General features: G+C 36.7%; 2 protein-coding genes across 7 annotated transcripts in view; both read left to right on the plus strand.

The window, feature by feature from the left end:
• LOC107665351 (serine/threonine-protein kinase Nek1-like) overlaps positions 1–2,643 on the plus strand; it is a 33,193-nt gene extending 30,550 nt beyond the window's left edge. For all 4 annotated transcript variants that reach the window (XM_016456189.1, XM_016456190.1, XM_016456192.1 and 1 more), the window contains one exon: positions 2,493–2,643. In XM_016456189.1, coding sequence (XP_016311675.1) covers positions 2,493–2,506 — 14 coding nt within the window. In that variant the 3' untranslated portion in view covers positions 2,507–2,643. The remainder of the gene's footprint in view (positions 1–2,492) is intronic.
• A 9,546-nt stretch (positions 2,644–12,189) lies between these two features.
• LOC107665389 (E3 ubiquitin-protein ligase SH3RF1) overlaps positions 12,190–23,832 on the plus strand; it is a 55,623-nt gene continuing 43,980 nt past the window's right edge. The window contains exons 1-2 of one of the 3 annotated variants that reach the window (XM_016456261.1): positions 12,190–12,659; positions 14,428–14,987. In XM_016456261.1, the coding sequence (XP_016311747.1) occupies positions 14,562–14,987 (426 nt within the window). In that variant the 5' untranslated portion in view covers positions 12,190–12,659; positions 14,428–14,561. Of the gene's footprint in view, positions 12,660–13,587; positions 13,608–14,427; positions 14,988–23,832 lie in introns of those variants that run through there. The other 2 variants (XM_016456259.1, XM_016456260.1) reach the window with 2 other exon arrangements.

The following is a 23,832-nucleotide window of genomic DNA, read 5'->3' on the forward strand; positions in this document are numbered from 1 at the left end:
TAAGACGGTAGTGTAAGCAAGTTTAGTTTGAAAACGTTTAATAGTAAATAAGACACAATTAGACAATATTTGAATTAAAATAATAATAATAATAATATATTTATTTGCAACAACTGATGGAGTACTGAATGCTGCAAGCGTGCGCAGCGTTGTCAAGGCAACATTTGGTCAGTCATTCCCTTCGCCAAGGGAGTTCCAAACGCTTATACGAGACAGTAATGCCCTGCACCCTTCAAAGAACACACTTCAAGGGCTCTGCCCTTCGAAGGGAGTAGGGCATAGGGATGCTCACTTCTGTTTGGCATTCGCCCCACGTCTCTTGTATCAACGCAGAGGCTCGGACGTGCTCTCTCGTTTCATTCAAATGCAGCTTGCCGTCTTGCGTCTCAGTTTTTGATTGTATTGAAAATGAAGGAAACGCATCAAATTTGCTTTATCATTTGAGGAATTTAGTATTAATACTACTATAATTTTGCTGTAGTGATCATATTGTCCTGACGATTGTTTTGTACACTGTTCATAATGGATTTATAAACAGGTAAGATTTCAAAACAATCTCAATTCAATATTTCATATCCCCGTATTTATATATTATTTTAGGTAAACAAAAAAAAACTGCTTCTGCGTCAGACTGATGCTGGCTGGACAGGATTTACCGCAAATTTTCTAAATCGCGATAATCAAACACTGTTTTGATGATAATTCAATTTTAAACGGTAATACTAACCGTCAGGGCATTTTATCGTGATTTATCGTGAAACCGGTAATCGTTCCATCCCTAATGTATATGTACACTGGAAACCCTGTAAATAGGGATGTTCATTTCGGTTATATTTCCCAACCGACGCTCGTTAACCGATTGTTAACCGTTAACCGACAAGATTATTTTTAATTAGAATTGAAAAAAATTAGAAAGGATAAGTGTCTGTGACCTGTTAAAAAATACTAACATTTGTTTTCCGGGGATTAATTTCAGCGTCCGCCATGACACTCGCTGTGAGAAATACGGCAACTTCAGCAACCGGAGTGATACTAACGGTGAAGAGGTCGAGGAGCTCTGTTGGACTCTAATATCGCACTCCTATCAGCCAATCAGATTCGAGAACCAGAAAGAACTGTTGTATAAATGTATATATAGCCTAGCTTTATTATGTTTTTCTCCGCTGACAGAAGCGCTGCTGGTGCGTGATGTGATATATGTTAGAAGGAAAAAATTCAAGTGATTGCGCCGGCGCCGCATGCACACACATGCACAAGCATTGCTACCTTGACAATGCAGCCAGTTCATTATCATAATAAAATATAGTCAGTCAAACATATGGAAAAAAAATTATGTAGTAAAGAAAATATGTAGTAAAATCTGTGCCGTTAAGTGTTATCACCGCACCGCCGTGATGTTATGCAAAACATTTTGTTTTACGTGGATATTGGAACGCGAGTGAAGTAGGCTACATAATAAATTATATTTTGGCATTCAAATACATCTTGAATACGGAAACATTTGATTTTGTGTGGAATGAGAGACCCAACGTTGGTTTCAGTTTCGTTTTAGCCTAAATGAATTCGTTTTGGCTTGTCGCTTATATTGCTATAGCTTCTTTTTAAACTGTTTAACTGATTGTATTAATCGGTCAAAATTATTTTGGTCGGTTAACCGGTTAAACGGTTAAAATGAACATCCCTACCTGTAAACAATAAATAATCAAGTTTACATTGTAAAAATAATAACAAACAAAATTAGTGTACAGTAGAATTATATATAATTTATTATTATTTATGATGTATTATTTTTTATTAAATTATCACTAGCTTAACATTATTTTTATTAGTAATTATAATAATAATAATAATAAAACACTATATACACGTAAGTTATGTCTTCCCCAAAAAAACTGTAAATATCAAAATTTATAATTATATTGTATTTCCATAATATAAATTGTCTTTATATATCATAAAAGTTATTATTATTATTATCATTATCATGATCTTTATTATTATAAGAAATTATAATAAATATGATGATGATAAGAAGAAGAACACAACACACGTCAAAAACATGACGCAACAATGTAAAATCAAAGCAGAGTTCAGCTCTTAATGTGTGCAGTTCATTCACTAGTCCGAACAGACTTAGTAAGAGTGAAATAGATGAAGTGTTCAAATAAGCAGTGCCTGCTCTTGCAGCAGATGTATGCGGCACAATCTCTGAGCAGTTCCAGGGCATTTGGGTCAGGTCACATCATTTGGTTTAAAGGGTTTACATGTGTCTGCTTGTGTGTGTAGCAGCTTCTGATTGATGTGAGGGTATTTCTGGCATTTACACTGTGTGTTCAAGGCTAACTCCTGATTATGGACTTTAATGTGACCTCTGACATCAGGAATATAGCCTGGAAGTTTTCTTCAGATCTCGGTCTTGTAAGTGAGTTGATTATCCTATAACAGTTCCTGTGTTTCTTTCCCTTCTGTCCCTCTCTCTCCCTCTCTCTCAGATAATGATGAATAGAAGTTATTCATCCGTGCCGTTGGCAGCCTTGGACAATCTGCTGGCAGGCTGAAGTATTCCCATGATGCACTCTGACAGGCTGAGGAGGTGCATGTGGAGGAAGGGGGATTGAGAGAGAGAGGGGGTAAAAAGAGAAATGGGCCACTCAAGCATGGGCAGTTTAGAGTCCACGGTTGACTGTAGTTCTACTTCCATATCCCAAGTCACCGAAGCACAACTCTGTAAATTTTGTGCATATAAATAAATGTGCTGTGGATAATAATATTTAACCAAAGCGTAGCCGAGTGTTAGCAGGCGAGAAGTAAGAAGTCTCAGACAGAGATGTACATGTGTGTCCTCCTAGCTGATGACAGACTATATGTGAAAATGCTGCTCGTGCTGTATTCACAACAGCTGAAGTCATGGAAACCGCTTTTTAAGGCTCTAGGCTGGCCTGGGAGGTCTAGTTCAGGGGTCAGAGGTCAATTATCTGCCCAATATCAGGTGCTCGCACACAACAGGCAGCAGGTTCTAACCAGCTGTCTACCTCAGACAACAGATCAGTCTAAACTTCTTGTCTAAAAATACCAATCTTATCAAATTTTCAGAACCTCTTTTTCTACTTTTTACATATCGTTTACATAACATGCTCAAATTATTTTGCCTCTTTCAAGATCTCTTACTGGTAAATCTTAAAGCATTATTTCAGGACTTGGCGAAACTTATTTAGGAAGATTGTCTAGACTTACTATGCAGATAAAGTGTTTATTGGGGGTTTTAACGTGATAGTTCAACCAAAATTAATATTCTGTCACCATTTACTCACTCTCATGTCATTCCTAACTTGTATGATCTTCTGTAGAACGTAAAAGAAGATATTCTGAAAAAATGCCATTTTTGTCCATCCAATGAAAATGAATGGGATCCACAACAACTTTGGATCCCATTGACTTATATTGTATAGAAAAAACATGTTATTTGTATATTCTGCAGAAGAAAAAGACATACAGGTTTAGAAACGCATGAGGGTGAGTACATGATGATAGAATTGTCACTATTGGGTGAACTGTCACTATAAGAGCATTTATAAATGCTGTGCACATGCTTTATACATGTTGTACACAGCTGCACCTCCAGTGGGATGTATTAAATTACCTCTTTGTTTTAGTTGCTGGCAAAATGTGGTACTTGAAAGTGTACAGAAAATTGTTAAATAATTTGGAAGCATTACCGTTTGTGTGCATGTCAGAATATGTATGTCTTTGTACTGAGAAATAAACTTTTTTTTTTTTCTCAAAGAATGTGTGTATTTGGCAATAAAACACTCCGCTTTAGATGTGAAACAGCTGAGCTGAAATCAGTTGCCAATATCTATTTTCAGCTACCTAGATCTTCACCTATCTGTAACCTGACTGGTCTAGTGAGCTGTCAGTCAGCAACAACCTTGCAGCTGTCATAAGAATTGGCTGGAAGTGTGTAGGGGTTTCCCCTTATCACAGAACACCAGCACATTCTCAGACAACCACAAACTGATGTGGGTGTGTTTGTTAGTCGTATCTTTGCCAGATATCTATGCCAGTCATATATTACAAGCCTCTACGAATTCATTCATGTGTATTCCAAACAAGATAATTATACATCCACAAAAGTTTGGCACTGAATAAAATACACCGTTCAAAGGGTCAGAAAAAAAAAAGTATACTTTTATTCAACAAGGACAAATTAAATGTCACAAAAAAACGTTTTCAAAAACAATTCTTTTGAACGTTCCATCAAAGAACCATGATAACATATCAGTTTCCACAAAAATATTAAGCAGAACAACACTGATAATAAAAAAATGTGACACTGAAGACGAGTAATGATGCTGAAAATTCAGCTTTCCATCACACTAATGAATTACAATATGTTCAGATAGAAAAGTTATTTTAGTAATATTATATATTACAATTTGTCTTTGTACCTGAACAGCATCATCAATCATTACACTATTGAACTTGTCTCTTATCCAGCAAAAACAGTTTGTAGTGGCAGTAAAACATCAGGTGATGACTAAAATATAAATATAAGCATTTTGTCCTCAACTACCACCAAACACTTTCAGTGATATCAATTATCCTTTGATTTCTCACTCTGTTTCATGCTTAGTTTAGCACAAACTCGGTTGCGTGTTGCTTTATATCCATTGTCACAGTTAATTATGCCTCTGAGCTTTAGCTCTGTGCTATGCAAATACATCTACCTGATCCTGTGGGAGAATAAATTACGCCATACAAGGAAGCACTGATGGATGGAAGAGTATATTATTATTCTCTTTATCATGGCTTTCATTTGAGTGCCTTTTAATTTCAAGGAAGACGTATATATTTGTACCGCAATTTTAGAATGACGCCAGGGCATCATTAATCAAATCAGTACGGTTAATGCTTCTGAAATGCTTTCAGTTAAAAAGGCTCTCTAATTAACTATTTATCATGTAAACGACTGCTTACAGATATGAGGATACGCATTTACCATTGCAAAAGAAACTTGGGCTCATGATATAAACATTTCAGTGATTCATTGCATTGATATAATGTTCAATATTCATGGTCAGGAGTCATGGAGTTCAGGAGGATTCTTAATCAAGGCCTGTGGATGCTGTGGGAATGTTTAATATGTTCATGACGGATGGGGTGAGTGGAATAAGGCAATAAGACAGCAGAATGGATTGAGCAAGAAAAAGCTGTTATCCTCGTCTCACCCTCCGTTCCTCTAAAATCTTTTACCTATTTATCAAATCCCAGGGGTTGAGTTAATTGACTTCCTGAGTTCGGTTCCCAAAAGGCAATATGTGAGGCAATGAGTAAGATCTCCTATGTATATATGCAATGCAAACATATTCACACTCTGTTTGCCATGCACACACATGAATGAATCGTTTTTGCCCCGTATCTGACCTCACTAATTTCATCGATGGCTTTGTGCCTAATCTGACAAGTGTTTTGCCTGAAGGTATAATTTTGCGGAGTCTTTCCCTCCATGGGAGTTGAAACACAGATCTGGTTTATTTGTACACTCTCTCAGTGGGCTTCTTAAAGTAGGTTAGGTTGAGTTAAAAACCTCCCCCACCTGAAGGCAAATTAATACTGCTCTTTCATTAACCTCTGCACTATTAACCGTCTCTGGTGTGGAAACAGACATTCAATATCCCGATGAAGTCCTGCTGAGACAGGAACATGAGATTATCAATGGCGCGAGCTGTAAAGCGTGTATTGATAGATGTATTTGAGTGGGTTAGAGAGGGAACCATCAAAGAACCATGATAACATATCAGTTTCCACAAAAATATTAAGCAGAACAACACTGATAATAAAAAAATGTGACACTGAAGACGAGTAATGATGCTGAAAATTCAGCTTTCCATCACACTAATGAATTACAATATGTTCAGATAGAAAAGTTATTTTAGTAATATTATATATTACAATTTGTCTTTGTACCTGAACAGCATCATCAATCATTACACTATTGAACTTGTCTCTTATCCAGCAAAAACAGTTTGTAGTGGCAGTAAAACATCAGGTGATGACTAAAATATAAATATAAGCATTTTGTCCTCAACTACCACCAAACACTTTCAGTGATATCAATTATCCTTTGATTTCTCACTCTGTTTCATGCTTAGTTTAGCACAAACTCGGTTGCGTGTTGCTTTATATCCATTGTCACAGTTAATTATGCCTCTGAGCTTTAGCTCTGTGCTATGCAAATACATCTACCTGATCCTGTGGGAGAATAAATTACGCCATACAAGGAAGCACTGATGGATGGAAGAGTATATTATTATTCTCTTTATCATGGCTTTCATTTGAGTGCCTTTTAATTTCAAGGAAGACGTATATATTTGTACCGCAATTTTAGAATGACGCCAGGGCATCATTAATCAAATCAGTACGGTTAATGCTTCTGAAATGCTTTCAGTTAAAAAGGCTCTCTAATTAACTATTTATCATGTAAACGACTGCTTACAGATATGAGGATACGCATTTACCATTGCAAAAGAAACTTGGGCTCATGATATAAACATTTCAGTGATTCATTGCATTGATATAATGTTCAATATTCATGGTCAGGAGTCATGGAGTTCAGGAGGATTCTTAATCAAGGCCTGTGGATGCTGTGGGAATGTTTAATATGTTCATGACGGATGGGGTGAGTGGAATAAGGCAATAAGACAGCAGAATGGATTGAGCAAGAAAAAGCTGTTATCCTCGTCTCACCCTCCGTTCCTCTAAAATCTTTTACCTATTTATCAAATCCCAGGGGTTGAGTTAATTGACTTCCTGAGTTCGGTTCCCAAAAGGCAATATGTGAGGCAATGAGTAAGATCTCCTATGTATATATGCAATGCAAACATATTCACACTCTGTTTGCCATGCACACACATGAATGAATCGTTTTTGCCCCGTATCTGACCTCACTAATTTCATCGATGGCTTTGTGCCTAATCTGACAAGTGTTTTGCCTGAAGGTATAATTTTGCGGAGTCTTTCCCTCCATGGGAGTTGAAACACAGATCTGGTTTATTTGTACACTCTCTCAGTGGGCTTCTTAAAGTAGGTTAGGTTGAGTTAAAAACCTCCCCCACCTGAAGGCAAATTAATACTGCTCTTTCATTAACCTCTGCACTATTAACCGTCTCTGGTGTGGAAACAGACATTCAATATCCCGATGAAGTCCTGCTGAGACAGGAACATGAGATTATCAATGGCGCGAGCTGTAAAGCGTGTATTGATAGATGTATTTGAGTGGGTTAGAGAGGGAAAGAGAAAGCAGGATGTGTTAGATGATGAACTGCAGAGAACATTTGGTGCAAAGTGTGTTTATGTGGGGGAATCAGGGAGTGTTGTCACACATTTTGCTTCAAAGTCTGAAACTCAGTGTTTGTGCTGTGTGTCAGCCCTTTATATAATGTTTTCATATTTATCTTCTATAAATGAATTAAATCTATAATTTATCCCTAAATTGCGTACATTAATGTCAAGTACAAAGAGTGCTGTTATGACCTACAACACCATGATTGGTTTTTAACACTGAAAACATGGACAATTTAAACATGTTTTATTGTAATATCCTCAGAACCTGCAAAATCGCCTCAGATTTGATTGTGTACATCAATTTTTTATAATAAAATTCTGTACTGTTTTGTCTAAATTACATTTTTAGTTCGGGGTCAGAAAGTTGCTTTTTTTTTTTTCTTTCTTTTTCTTTTATTTCAACTTTGTGTTCTGAGTTTTTTAAGAATGCTGAAAAAATGTATCATGGTTTCCACAAAAAATGTTATAAAGTAAGAAACACTGATAATAAGAAATGGCTCTTAAGCAGCAAATCAGCATATTAGAATGATTTTTCAAGGAAATGCTGAAAATTCAGCTTTGCCATCACAGGAATAAATGACATTTTATAATAAATGCAAATAAAAAAACAGTAATTTTATTTCACAATTTTACTGTTTTCCTATATTTTTGATCAAATAAATACAGCTTTGATAAGCATAAGAGACTTTCAAAAACATTAAAAATCCCACCAACCCCAAACTTTTGAACACTAGTGTGTGTGTGTGTATATATATATATATAGTGTTGACCAACACAAATAAATATATTAATATGAATTTAGTAATAAATTAATATTTCTTTAATATTGGCCAGTATGATGTTTTCAGATTTGTCTCATTGATTATATTTTTAAATGATAAAACTATATCATTCTGATAGATTTGGTATTTGACATCATTGCACTGAACTGTTGGGATTGAAAGGCGCAGTGCTTTCCATCCCCCATCATCACCCCTCATAACACTAAAACAGTGGGGTGTAAGAATTATCCCTAATGTCAAATGCACTGCTAAACTCTGGACTGACCAAAGGACATTCAGTGACAGTGGCAATAATATTATGTCAAGTTGAAGATGGTTGAGCAAGAACTTGGAGGTTATGTAAAAGCCTTGTTACTTATTGAGAGCTGGAATATACAGCTGACTCACACTAGCCCTTATTCTGTGTTTTGAAGATTCAGATGGTCGTGGTCGATTGTCACGGCCTTGGAAAACAGATGCGTTCAAGCTGCAAAGGATCCCTGAATCCATTATTCTGTCTGTCAGGACTGGCTCTCATGTTTTGAGGAAAAAGCATTTGTCACGTCTCCTATCTGTTTCTCTCGCTCAACCCCTCCTCGCTTTTTTATTGCCCGTGACACAGCTGTCGCCTCAGACGTGGCAGAATCGTACGCTTTAATGTGTGCATGGAGACAAATTGCTGATCACAAACTCACTCAAGTGCAAAAATAAAAGCTAAAATAAAATTCTAGCTCTAGTATAATGTCATTATCTTCTCCTTTTGCATGAAGAATGATGATGCATAAGGCTATGAAAATGTAAATATATGTATAAATGCAGTATGTATGTATGCATGTATGTATGAATTATGCATCAAGGATGCTTTCAATCGATCAAAAGTGAGAAGTATTTATAGTTTAAATCTATTTATAGATTTATAGTTTAAATAAATGCTGTTCTTTTGAACTTTCTACTCATCTGAGCTTTTTAAGAATCCTGAAAAAATATCAGCACAACACTGACAATAAGAAATGTTTTTTGAGCAGCAAATCAGCATATTAGAATGATTTCTGAAGGAACATGTGACACTGAAGACTGGAGTAATGATGTGCTGAAAATTCAGCTTTGCCATCATAGGAATAAAGTAGATTTTAAAATATAATAAAATAAAAAATATTTATTAAAATAAATAAAGTAGATCTAAATTGTAATAAAAATTGTAAACTGTATTATTTTCAAATATTTCTAATATATAATACACAGCTGGTGCTTAAGATGTGGCAGAATTGCAATGCAAATTGCCGATCATTTAAAAAGGGAAAAAAAAAAGGCCAATATAACTTTTTCTGGCACTTTGAGTATATGAATATGTATAAAACTATGAAATCATGTATATGCTTGTAATTATTGTGAATCACCTGCACTGTTATTCCAAGTTCAGAAGAACAATCCCACCTCAGACTGGGCCATGACTGGGTCAATTAATAAATCAAAGCAGGCCTTCCCTCCGGGGTTATCCAAGAAATTTGCACCAGGCTTTACAGCCTCTGCCCCTCCCTTCAGGGGGTGGACTAAATGACCCCCAGCAACAGTGAAATATGACCGGAGGGCTGCTGCCAGCTCCAGCGGGATCACTTCTGACATCCAAGAGCTGTGCCACCATAAATCTAACTTCTTTATTATTCTCTCTCACTCTCTGTTCGCAATACTATTCCTCTCTTACCTCTTTTTTCTGTTCCATACATATTTACCGTATTTATTTTCTCTTTCTGATTTATTGTTCCCATTAGCCAAGGCATGACAATACACACTGCACTCACATGCATATGCACTCAAATGAGCCCTTCATGAACTGTTTCAGCTCAATTACACACACTTGCTTACCAAATGTTTCCATTACAGTGGCACGATTTAGTTAAGTGTGCAAATTGCTCACAACGATGTGTTGTAATTTTTCCTGGAGCAGACAAAGGACGAGCCAAACACTAATAAAAGGCCATTTCAAAATCAAGTCTAACATTGTGTAGCACATTCATCACATCTGCGTTCTCTGTGGGCTCTGTAAAACAGATGAGAGAAATAAATTGTTAGCTTTCTGCTTATGGTGTGTAGAAATATATGCGCTACTGTAAATAAACCTAACTGAAAAGCTTTTGAACAATTATAGGCTACACGTACTGCCTTTGGCTTACTCTGTTTATGCTGTATGCTATAAATTCTTATAAGATATATTACTTCATCATGATATGAGCCAGTGAGATAGGAAGCTGATGATGTAATTCCTGTTGACTTTAGGGCTTGAGAACTTTGCCTTCAGCTGCAATGACTAGGATGACTAAATCACATTGCTATCTTAAAGAGTGTTCACACCAGGGTTATTGTTAACTAAAACTGAAACCATGAAAAAAAGGTCATGACTTGAAATAAACATGAATTGAATAAAATATAAAATATATATATATTTTTAAAATTCTCATTTAGTTGAATTTTAAGTACTATAATAACTAAAACAAAAAAAACTAAAACTTCATGAAAACCATTTAGAACTAAAAGAACTAAAAACATGACAAAAACAATAACGAAACAAAATTACCGAAACTTTAAAATGAAAACAGAAAATATAAATATAAAATCTAATTCAAAATATGAACAAAAATATAACAGTATCATAAAAATGAACAATTCGCCATCATTTCATTCCAAACATTTTGTGAAACACAAAAGAAGATATTTCGAAGAATGTTCGAAGAACTGTTTTTGTTTGTTTAATGAAATTCAAAGTGGGTTTAATGTGGTTTTGAGACAAGTTCAGAAACATTTAATATTTTTCCTTTGTGCTCCAGAGAAGTAACACAGGTATCATATAGGTCTGGAACAACATGAGGGTGACTAAATGATGCCATAATTTTCATTTTTGGGTGAAATCATCCTTTTAACACAGAAGTCACCAAATAAAAATGTAACATGAGTTGAACATCTACGTGGAAAACTTTTCGCCCTCACGCAAAACTTCGCCAAACCTTCACCTTTATTCACAAATCACTGAAACATTCCTTAGATCCTCAAACCTTAAAGTAAAGGCTTCTTTTTGTAGAATGAAACCCACTTTTGTGCATGCACTGAAGCAGTGGGTTATTCAAGAATGGGTGTTTTTAAAATGGAAAACATTTCCTGTTTTATAAACCATGAGGTATTTGACCATAATCATGTAACAAGGACGCATTTGATCTGATTTGACCCACTATGCCAGCCTTGGGGGCTTGTGTCTGATGAACAAGAGGGGCTGTGTGTCTCTTGCACGGTTTACACACCAGTGATGTAACGGGTCGACCTTCCAACAACCTCACCTCCGTGTTAACCTTTGTGTGTGCCAGTGTGCATGTGGAAGGTAGTGGAAAATTGACCTTTGAGCCACAAGCTGGAGGAGAGATGCAAAACTATGGTAAATAATACTCTAAAGGTTTCAAGGGGATGTGAGAGAATGTGTTTGAGAGCAATAATATTTACCTCATGGTATTATAATATGAATATTGCCTGTATATATATATATATTTTTTTTTTTTTACAGATATATTAACCAGTATGCATTATGCAAGGTTAAATGTTTCAAAGAATAGTATGCTATATTGTTGTCACAAGATGTAATTATGTGCATATTTAAGTTATGATCTCTGAAATAATTTGTTTTATATTTCTTGCAGTTCTGAATATGGAAAGTGAAGTTGAGCAGGTTGAACTGTGGGGTATAGTATTCCTTGCATTGTTCTCTGTTACTGCACATTTTGGCAATTAGATAACCTGGGTGTTCTATGCAGGCAGATAACCATACTATATACATGCATACTATATACTGCATAAATAGTAAGCGTAGTATATAAGTGTGCTATTGACAACATACTCGAGGTTCATCTGGTGAAATTTGATCTCTCTTTCCATTTAAACCTGCTGCTACTAGAGGAAAGTTTTTAAAAATCCCCCTGCAGTGACTCCCGTCATTTGTGACACTATATGATGCAGGCGGAGATTGTAAACAAACTAATCGTCAATGAACAACGTTACCCACTACGTATAGACTAAATCAGCTTTATAAATACATTTTGCTTATTTATGACGATCAAAACTGCAGCTTTTCAGTTGTTGTTTATCTAACATTTCGTAAGGACGAAGCCTGAGCTCAAAACGGTTGATGCATTTTTCTAGCTGAGCGTTTTGAAAATCCTCCCTCCCGACTACACGTCCTCTGCAGTGTCCCATAGTATCCACAGGGCTCGTCATGGCGCTCGGACGCAGGAGCTCGCTTCTCCTGTTTTTCTTCGCTTTCTTCTAAATTGAATCTACCTGAATCTCTCGGACTCGGATTTTTTTTTTCTTTTTTTCGCTGTTTCGACTGAACGACTCACGAGCGATGATCTTTTCCTTGCTGAGGTATACGGGTCTGAACATATAAACTTGTGTCCAACTGGGCGATCAAGATTTCAGGATCCCTTTTCCAGGACGAATTCCCTAGTTCGAGGAACTCGGGGAAAGAAACTGTTCTGGAAGAAGAGGAGGAGTGAGAAGGGGCCCTTATTTAAGGTAGCTTTTTTTGTGTTCTCACAAATATCACCGCAATAAAATTTAATTTAAACATCGAATCAAAGTTTGTGAAGCTACATGGTTACTTACAATCAACGTGAACACGAGTTACAGACAGACGCGTATATAAAAGCGTCTGACCTTCACTGTTTATTGTGACATCGCGTACGACACTTTATACGCTTTTTATTTTAATTGTGTCGTGGCTAGTTTTCAAAACACGATTGGTGATGGGTTAGTTAGTTTCAGGAGTTATTTAAACAGACTCACATACTGCAATGTAAGGTCGATATATTTGTACCGGTACTCGGAAACAATGTGGCTAATGTTGGCTTTGTAGTTATTAAATACAAGGTTGTTGGTTTTATTCAGGACTTAAACGACAGAGAGGGCGAGGTTGAGTGTTTGCACTGAAGGTTTAAAGGGATAGTTCACCCAAAACTGTAAATTCCACATCATTCACCTTAATTTTGTTATAAACCTATATGCATTTCACAAAAGAGATGCTAGGGACTGACAGCCTCAGTCACCATTCACTATCACTGCATTTCCTGCCTTACAATATAGGTGAACAGTGACTGAGGCTGTCAATTTGCTTAACATTATCTTTTGTATTTTGGGGTGAACTTACCCTTTATTTATGTTAACTACATTTCTTTGATTTATAACGTTTCTGTACACAATACTTTGGTTCAGATCAATGCGCTAGTACCATAAAGATGTTTGACTTTGCAGTTAGTTTTTATTTATTCTCTATTCATTGTTCTGCTTGCCTTTATATATCCTCGTCTTTTGATTGGGAACGTGGTAGTCAATAACCGGTAACGTAATGATAGTGCATGAGGCTCGAGGAGGGACAGGACTGGCGAGAGCACTACAACCTCGTTTTGGGCGCATATTTGCAGTTTAGACTCGAAGGCTCTTCTTGCCAACTGACCAAACGTGACGGTAAACTCTCTTTAGTTGTTTCAGCGTTATTCCTGTTGCCAGGTCCGTCTGGCACTGTGTTTTGTATGTCTGGGACTAGAGAACAGAAAATACTGAACTCCAATGATTTTCATACCGTTCAGTTCCATCTCGAACGTGCATTTTTCTGCAAAGGCGGACGGAATACCGTACTAAAACAATCAAGTTGTGTGCTAAATGACCTGCTGTACATTATGCGCTTAGACTGCACTATGTACTCTTCCATCCAGTCTATGAATTTTATAATTGTATAAAGTGTAAGGAAAGCGGCGACAGTTGAGTTCATGGTGTCCAACATTCCACACTTTGTTTTTGGGTTATCATCCCGGTATTTCAAGTGCACTTTTTCTTCTTGGAATGAACACAGTACACGCACTATGCATACTTCAGTATGGCAGAGTGAATAACTGCGTGAATTGAGAAGCATCAAGCATACAGCGTGACCAGTGTTGTCTGATTCCCGAATGAATGATTCTTAAATCGTTAAGAGGAAGCAAAATCTGAACCAGAATCATTAAATTCATTATAGCCTAATTCCCATTCCAATTGGTATGGTTGTAGCTATTGTCTGCTCCAGTTCATAGTGTTTCTGCTGTTTGTCCCAAGTTTACTGTGCATTTAAAAAAAAACAATTTAGATCTTTTTGAAGATTCTGGATTTTGAGAGTCAGTTTTCTTGAGAAACTCTCTTGAACATCCTCGTTGCATGCTCATGTGCCTGCTATTGAAACCATCAAATGTCACGTGTAATGCTCTATAAGACAGAAGTGTCATATGATATATTTTTCTTTGATTCTTTACAGTGAATGCTAGAGACATGATCATGACTGCGGCATGGGAGTGACGTGACATCAGGATTGGACTTTCCCTCCAAACAACCTTATATCCACACACTCACATCATGCGCTTCTCTCTTTGGAGAGGCAAAACTGACTGAATGAACGTCTATGCTGAGAAAGATTGTGGGAGTGTGAAAATGGACGAGTCTGCGCTCCTGGACCTGTTGGAGTGTCCGGTGTGCTTGGAACGTCTGGATGCTACGGCGAAGGTGTTGCCATGCCAGCACACGTTTTGTCGGCGCTGCCTGCTTGGAATTGTGGGGTCGCGTGGAGAACTGCGCTGCCCAGAGTGCCGCACGCTAGTGGAGAGTGGCGTGGATGAGTTGCCTAGCAACATCCTCTTGGTACGGCTACTGGACGGTATCAAGCAGAGACCGAGGAGGACAGGAAGCGTGCATGGCACATGTACTAATGGATCTGCAGTGGCAGGAGTCCGATCACAGGGTGCTGGAGGAGGCCAGAGGGATCCAGGTCCCACAGGGGCACCGTCTCAGAGGGTCCAGGCCAAGAGCACTCCAGTTAGGGTGAGTGCCATAAATCAGACAGATCTGGTCAGACACAATTAACATCTGTTTTTACATGCAGAAAAACTATGTGATGGATTTCTGTTAGCCTGATGGTTATATAGCGGTGGAGAACTGTTCGTCTGGTAATGGTCAGGCCATGGCATGATATAAAAAGAAGAATAATTTCTGAATTAATTAGGTGTTTAGGGAATTTAAAATATGCTTTTTTCTCGTTTGCTCTGTCATCTGTATCATTATTTTGGTAAATGTTTTTGTTTAGGAGTCTTAATTCACATTCAGGAAGATGATACAGGGAGGAACGTTTCTTGTAGTTTAAAAAACATTTTCTGTGATGTTGGAACATTTAATTTATATGCACTTTTAAAAGTGCGATTTCAGTCAGACTAAAGCAATAATTCAAATTTTTTTATATGTCATGTAAACACTAGTTTTTTTTATGTCTGACTAACAGATCGTCTAGCATGTATATGCGTTAATTTGGACTACAAATGGTCTCACGCTTTGTTCATGCCATTGTAGCATGATTATGCAAAAGGCTGCTATAGCTCAATTTAAACAGCACATGCACATTTTTTATTTAAATTAGATTTTGTAATTTCAACATTTAAAGCAAAAACAGAATGGCCCGTCTTTAGCTTTGTGAAATTATGCTACATAAAACAAATCTGAACAAAACAACACAGCGGACGGGCTGAATGCAAATGCAAATTCACTCTCTGACAGCAGGCTCTTATGGAACAGCAGCGATACAGTGTTTCCTTGGTTACCACTGTACACAAAGCATCGAAACTTTTCAAGACGGTCAGTACCCTTCAGAAATTCATATAAACCCCCACCCCGATATTTATATTTTTCTTCCAATATTTTGAGCATCATGAACAGTGAGCTTGCTGTGCCTGTACAGTATGTTCTCTGTGCGCGTCTGTTAATTGCAGGCCCTGCTTATACTTTGAAAACAGGTTTACAAACGCATCTCATTACAAATCGAGTGAAATACTGTAATCATTTGAAAACACTGAATCACGAGCTGATCGTGTGCTCTATAAAAAGTGTGCGTGTCGCTTTGAAGCACACAGTGCAAACAAGCTTGATAAGAGGATTAAGACATTTTGCGCTTTTCGTTTTAGTTTGTTTGACAGATACTTTGCCAAAGCAATGGTGCAAAAAATGCAGTTTTGGGTTTATGATGAAACTGTTGTGGGCCATCACATTAAACAGTAATTCCATTTCCCATACATTAGCTAGCTAGGAAACGGAATTACTGTTTAATATTTCACTGTAAAATAAAATACTTTAAGAAAAATTATTTCATGGTACAACTGTAATTTACTGTTACTGATATTAATGGCTGTCTTAATTTCTTCAAATTCAAGACTGTCAAGCTTTTATTTTGCCAGAAATTTTTTTGCCAGTCGGTTTATTCACCTTATTTTTCAGTGCGGAAGTAAGCTGTTTTCTGTGAATATGTGAGACTTCCGATTCATTAGCCGCTATAGGGAAATAACGAGAAGAATATCAAAGAGCAGTAAACGGTAAAACTGTATGCACTACCATTGTCAATACATTAAAATAATATAGTTAAAAATACCAGTTTGCAGTTTCAAGCAGCATAACGAGCTGTTTTGTACAGCTGAAAATAACTGGAAGGGAATGACAAGGGAAGCCAGACCCATTCAATTTACAAATGGCCATAGCCGTTCTAACTTGAAAAATAAGGTGGATAAGACTCTCGTTTTGGTAAAATAGACTAGTTAATGCATTTTGGTAAGATGTTTGGTAAGATGGTTGATGTATGTTGCATTGCAAATGCATGTTATAGCCTAAACGACACAAATTGGACAGGTCATGAGTTGCTCTTGTGCAATTGAACACAGTGCCGCACTTCACTCTGAAACACGGAGCGTATATTTATTTAATTGAATCACAGATTTTGCGATTGTATAATCACACTGAGCCATATTGCAATTTCAGATTAGTTCGATTAATCGTGTAGCCCTAGCAGATGGTACTAGAGAGAATCTTGTTAGCTCAGGCCATTGTGCTTCTTCTAAAACAACTCAAGCAGCTGAGGTAAGCCTCCTTCCCTGCTGGGGAAAAGCTGCATTAATTGCCTCTTATCCAGCACTTTTTTATTGTCTGGTGTATTTGGAGATCTTTATTTCTTTTTCTATGCGAGAGGGGATAAAAAAATAAAAAACATTGCAAGCGGACACTATTGTATTTGTGGCTGTTTGTGTCTGAGTGAAAGCACACACGTTTCTGCCAGTATAACTTTCAGACAAAGTGTCCCGTTGGATCAGGATAGTTGTCATAGCAGCAGTTTTGTGATTGTGTGTTTTGTTATGTTCCACCTTTTGGTTTTACACGGTAACAAAACACAGGTGTCCTTACAATCAAGCCCTCTGTCATCTCTCCCACACAGACTTGTGGGACAGAAAGAGGCCTCCACCCAAAGCATGATGGGAGGCGACGCTCTAAGTCAAACATCTCCGGTCTATAATCTTTTAATATCCTTCTTTTGTTGTTCATAAACATCAGTACTGTGAAATGACAGCTGGATTGGCCTAATTAGCTAGTTGTCTCTCTCCTATTCAACTAACTTAAGTTTAAAGATATCCTAAAAAAAAAATTACCATCTTCAAATAAAGATCATTAGGGGTTTCTACCCTAAGATGACTCTAAACACAAGTTTGACTCATGCACAATCTATCTTAGTGCTGTTTTCATTGCAAATTTTATCCATTATGTTTTTAAATAGTTCATAAAAATCAAAGTTATAGTAAAGACATTTATAATGTTACAAAACATATCTGTTTTGAATAAATTATTTTAAAGGGGTCATATGATGCGATTTAAATTTTTCCTTTCTCTTTGGAGTGTTACAAGCTCTTGGTGCATAAAGAAGATCTGTAAAGTTGCAAAGACTAAAGTCTCAAATCCAAAGAGATATTCTTTATAAAAGTTCAGATTCAACCACGCCTACCTAAAACAGCTCGTTCTAACACGCCCCCACATGTCTACGTCACTATTGTTCTTTTTAGCAGCATCATATGACCCCTTTAAACTCTCTATTAATCAAAGAATGCTGAAAAAAGTATCAGTTTCCACTAAAATATTAAGCAAAACTGTTTTCTACTTTGATAATAAGAAATGTTTCTCAAGCACCAAATCAGCATATTCGAATGATTTCTGAAGGATCATGTAACCCTGAAGACTTTAGTAATGGAGTTAAAGCAGGAATAAATTACATTTTAAAATGTATTACAATAGAAATGTTTTTATTTTAAATTGTAATAATATTTAAGAAATATTACTCTTTTTACTGTATTTTTGATCAAATAAATACAGCCTTGGTGAGCATAAGAACTTCATAATTATTATAAAATCTTACCGACCCCAAACTTTTGAATGGAATTGTACATTGATCCATTTTACTGTTACTGAAATCTAGCTTTAGGAATAGAAAGATATAAAATTTCTGGCCAATGCCTATAAACTGATAATTAAAAAATAAAAATTAATTAATTCATTAATTAAATAATGTTACCATTTAACACAACCTCTTGTGAACCTTCTCTTTCTGAATATATCATCCATTTTCAGTTCATGTGCACTGCAGTGTGTGTTTTTTTTTTTCTTGCCTGTTTTCTATTTCTGCACACTTTGAACCAGAAACCAAAACCCTGCACCATTTTTAAATTTGCCTTTGTTTGGAATTACTAAATCCTCTAGGTGATTACACTTGTTCTTCCTTTAGTTGGCATCACTACAATAACACCTCCTCCCTATCCCAAAGTGCCCTTACCGCAAAAACATCTCTGAATATGATCAATTCTGATGAACTCTTCCCACATAGTCTTTTCTAATTAGCCCGTCAGTGTAGATATCATACTTTAAGAACACAGTCATTAGCATTAGGCTGTTTGCCAGAGCCGACTGAATCCAGTAAAGTGAGGTAATATAAGGTTGATCAGCACTGTGAACTCTAAAACTCTGCGATTAAAAAAAAGATAGGCCTACCCCTCAACTCTCACATGAGCAGACTTGGCACTGGCAGTGATTGTTTCTTATCTTCTCTCTCTTTGTTCCCGCTGTGTTTTCACACGTCAGCCTATTTAAGGGTGTATCTGAGGTGGTGTAAACAGGCTTGCTGCCGGTGGAAAGGGCTTTTTGCAGCGGTTGTAGCTTCGAACAGAGCCTGTGATTCAGAGGTGGTGTAAGGACCAGGAATGCATCTGAGACTACATGATAACAGAGCATTGTGTGAGTGGCAGGTCTGTTATTTAGGTCTTCAGAGGGTTTTGTTAAGTCTGACACATGATATGCTGTGCTTTGGGGATGCACAAAACGCACTCATGCAGGGAAGCAAACTAGTGCTAAGGAGAAGAATTCCTACCTAGTTCAGCGATACACACATCAAGACATCCACACCCCTGAGATCGGAGTTGTCAGATGTTGCATTATGTGGCTGTTTCAGCATCTGCGTACTAGTGAGTACAGGAAGTAGATGAAGTTACTGAATGTGATTCAGAGCTGCCAGTGTAGACCACTCAAGAACAAATAACTGTTACAAGCCTGTGTTTTTTAGTGAATCAGAAATGTACAGGGTGACAAATGTACTGTAGTTAAATTCACAAACAAATGACTCTTATGACATGTTTCGTTTTAGTGAATCAGAAACATTATGACAAGTGTAGTCTAATTCTTGAACAAATTAATTTTATCAGCTTGTTCTTTTTAGTGAGTAAAAAACATACATTGCAACAAGTGTTGTCAGATTCATCAACAAATGACTCCTAGGCTATTAGCCAATTCTTTTTGGTGAGTCAGAAACATTTTGTGCAACCAATGTTGTCCATTCACAAATAAATGAATCTAATAGGCTGGTTCTTTTTAGTGTATCAGAAGCATGCAATCTGACCAGTGTTGTCCGATTCATTAACAAATTACTCTTATTGAGCTGGTTCTTTTTAGTGAATCAGAAACATTCAACCTGACTATTTTATTCTGATTCATGAACAAATGACTCTTTTGAAACGGTTTCTTTGTAGTGAATTAGAAACATAACAGCCTGTCCACTTTAATTTGATTCACGAACAAATTATTCTTTTGAGCTGTTTTTTGTTGTGAATTAAAAACATAGAATGTGACCAGTGTAATTTGATTCCTGAACGAATGACTCTTATGAATTGGTTGTTTTAATTAATAGTTAAACACTGGATTGAACCAGTCCAAAAGATTTCTTCGTATAATTTATGTAGATATATTTTTGTAACTGAAAATGACTGAAATGAATCAGAACCAAATTCAGAAACAAACAAATCAGAAAGTCATTTGATAGCTATTTAATCAGTAAAAACACAAATACCCCAAAGTGTCCCGAACACAATACTGAATGCTTTTTTGTGAGATGAATGGGATTGTCTGAGGGTGTGCCGCCTGAAGCTGAAACCATGCCATCCCTGGACCTCATCCAGGGGGTTCAAGTGTTTCTGAGGGGGAAAGAGGTGGGGCACAGGAATATGCAGGTGGACTCCATGAGCTGCTGAAAAGCCAAAGATCAAAGAACACACTGATACCCATGAGTCCCAGTGGGCAAAGGGTGCCGCTGCCTCTCACCTCTCGCTCTTTCTAATTCTTTTTTTTTTTGTCTCCCTTCGATTTCTATCAGTGTTGAAGAATAGCAGGAGGTGTGGTTGAACAGACAGATGCATAACAGCTTATTATTAGTGGCCACCTCTGATCTGACAGACTCGGGGCAGTGAAGGGGCAAACACCATACACTGTGTGTCTGCACGGGGCGCACAAACCCCTACAGCTGTCTTTTAGATTGAAATAAAGAGGCTGAATATGTGAGAAAGAGAAGGAAGAACACAAAATCTTACAGACCCAAAGTCCTATTTTAAAGTCTCTTATGATCACGAAGTCTGCAATTATTTGATCCAAAATACAGTAGAAGAGAAATATGAAGGCTAAAAGCTGAATTTTCAGCATCACTACTCCAGTCTTCAGTGTCACATGATCCTTCAGGAATTATTCTAATATGCTGATTTGGTGCTCAAGAAACATTTCTCATTATTATCATGTTGAAAACAGTTGTGCCGCTTAATATATTCGTGGAAACAGTGATAAATATATTTTTCAAGATTGTTTGATGAATAAAGTTAAAAGATTTGAAATAGAAATCTTCTTTTGTAACCTTTTTAAGTGTTTTTACTGTCATTTTTGATCAATTTTTACTGACCCCAAATCTTTGAATGGTGGTTTATATAAACAGTTTTTGAAATCTGAATGTGTAACGATGGGATTTAAATATTGAAACTCTACCACTGTCGGCAGATTATTATAGATGTCAGTGCCTTCACCTTTCAGCGATAAGCTCTCTGCTGTTTTTGCTTCACATTTACATAGTCATACATTTCTCAACTTCTTGACATTCTTACCACTAGCTCCGATCTGTTGTCAATCCCACAATCCCCTGTGCATGTCTGTCTCTGAATTGAAAGGACCTGCTCATCTCTTCTCACTCCGCACCAGTGGACACGCACGGTGATGGACTGAATGTCAGCTGTTTACGGTGAATCTCCCTACCGCAGAGCTCCAGAATCCACTTCGCTGAAACAACTCACTGCTGACTAATCACAAGCAGTTTTATTGTGTGTGTGATGCATATGTATTTGTGTGTTTGTGAACGACTTGCCTGAATGCCATCCAGTGTTCACCTTTTTGTGAACAGACTTTGAGACGAGGCTTGTGTTCAGCTTTTGTAGGAGACAGAATGTTCATTGAACTGGTTATTAGATTGAATGAATTGGATCTGTGTCTCACAGTGTTTCCTGAATTGCTCTTCTGCTGCTTAATCTAAAGCAAAACTGGGAATTTGCAGTCTTAAGTTTAAAATAATGTATCAGAAACACACAGCTCAACTAGTGTAGACAAATGACTTACTGTGAACCGATTGTTTTAATGAATTGCTCAAAAAGATTCACAATCCCATCAGTCCGATGAATCATTCACTGAAAGAACTCTCTGAATCAGTCAGAATGCTTACTCAGTTAATGTCTGATTCTATTACTAAAGTCTTTCAGTAATATCTGACTCAAATGAATCAAGGCCTGCTTTGTATACAGGTGAATCTCAATAAATTAGAATGTCGTGGAAAAGTTCATTTATTTCAGTAATTCAACTCAAATTGTGAAACTCGTGTATTAAATAAATTCAATGCACACAGACTGAAGTAGTTTTGTAAAACTGACTGGTTGGAAAGATCTTTTTTTGTAATAAATGATATTTAATATTTCTAAATAAAATTATTTTTACTGAAAATGTGTAAATATAGGCTATGTGTTATACAAAACTTTGGGTAATAGCAGTAGTATTAGCAAAAATAAAGTAATAGCAGTAATATTGTGAAATTTGATTAATATTAATATATTTTAAAATATACTCCGTTACTCCAGTCTTCAGTGTCACATGATCCCTCAGAAATCAATCTATTATGTCTTTACTGTCACTTTTGATTAATTTAATGTCTCCTTGCTGTTTGAAAGAATTATTTTTATTTTTTTTTTCAAAAATAATTTTACTGACCCCTAACTTTTGAACGGGAGTGTACATTCAGCAAAAACACATCTTAGTAGGAAACACTGCTGTCTTGATCCTCTCTGTGAGACTTCGGGAACTGAGTACCAACATGATGGTTTAACCTCATCACTTTCTCCTCCTGTTCTGAGGTGACGTGACTCGGCTTTCTGTGGCCAGCAGGTCAGCTGGGTTGTCAGAGATGAAACAGAGAAACAGCTCACGGGTCGTAGGTCAGATGTGAGAAGTCATGTGACTGGGGTCAGCATCAGAGCAGGAGGCAGAGAGCAGTAATGTAATTCAGAGTTACTCTTTCATCTTCCTCACACACGCATTCAGAAACATATTATTTAATCAGATTCTGAAACATCTTTGAATGTGGGAAAGATGTAATGAATCTCCATATCTGGGATTGAGAAAGTGTTAGCAGCTGTGTTGTTAGCCCATAGCACACATTTTAAATCTAATATCTCGTTATGAGAGGCAGAAAGGAGAAGGCCTTCCGTTTAATCGATGAGAGAGTGCTTGTTTTAATGGCCTTCTGGGTCGAGGCTAGGCTCACTTCAAAAGATGGCATGCCTAGAGCTTCACAATTATCATTCCCTCAAAATTGTGATCAGGATTATTATTGTTATTGCATTAAAAAACAATTTACACTGCATCTATGCCTTGAGTCTAATGGTTATTTTAGTTTTGTTGCAGACAAGTGGCACAACAACTAGTGAATCCACAGATTCACCAATAAAGTAGTTAAACGCTGATCTGTTTATAAAGAAACTCATTCAATACAGCTAGTTGTTATTGTTGACAAACCCAAAGACTAATTTAAAGGCGATGATGCTCAATTGCATTCATGTGTACAACGGACATGTTTGGAATTTGTCACAATGCTCAAATACTGTGGAAAACACATTGTAAATAGAACATTTTGATGTAGTGAAAGTAGACCTTAAATTTTCATGATTAGTTAATCACAGAATCCTTTATGTCGACATGAAATTAAATATCATTCTATTTGTTTTCTAAATGCATATTATTGATATTATTGTAAATAACTGATCCATCTGTGTTTCTTTTTTTTGACCCTTATATATTTTAAGCAATACGTCTTAGATCTTCCAGTAACTTCAGACTTCTCTTTGGTGAAATATACTCTATGCAACTTTAATTGTAATTTTGTGTAATTGTGCAGTCTGCAGACTATTCATGGTGCATCTGATTCACTTTGTACATAAAAATTGCATGGAGTTTCTCAAAATAG

Source organism: Sinocyclocheilus anshuiensis, unplaced genomic scaffold (genome assembly GCF_001515605.1).
Source record: "Sinocyclocheilus anshuiensis isolate Anshui unplaced genomic scaffold, SAMN03320099.WGS_v1.1 scaffold199, whole genome shotgun sequence".
Lineage (NCBI taxonomy): Eukaryota > Metazoa > Chordata > Actinopteri > Cypriniformes > Cyprinidae > Sinocyclocheilus > Sinocyclocheilus anshuiensis.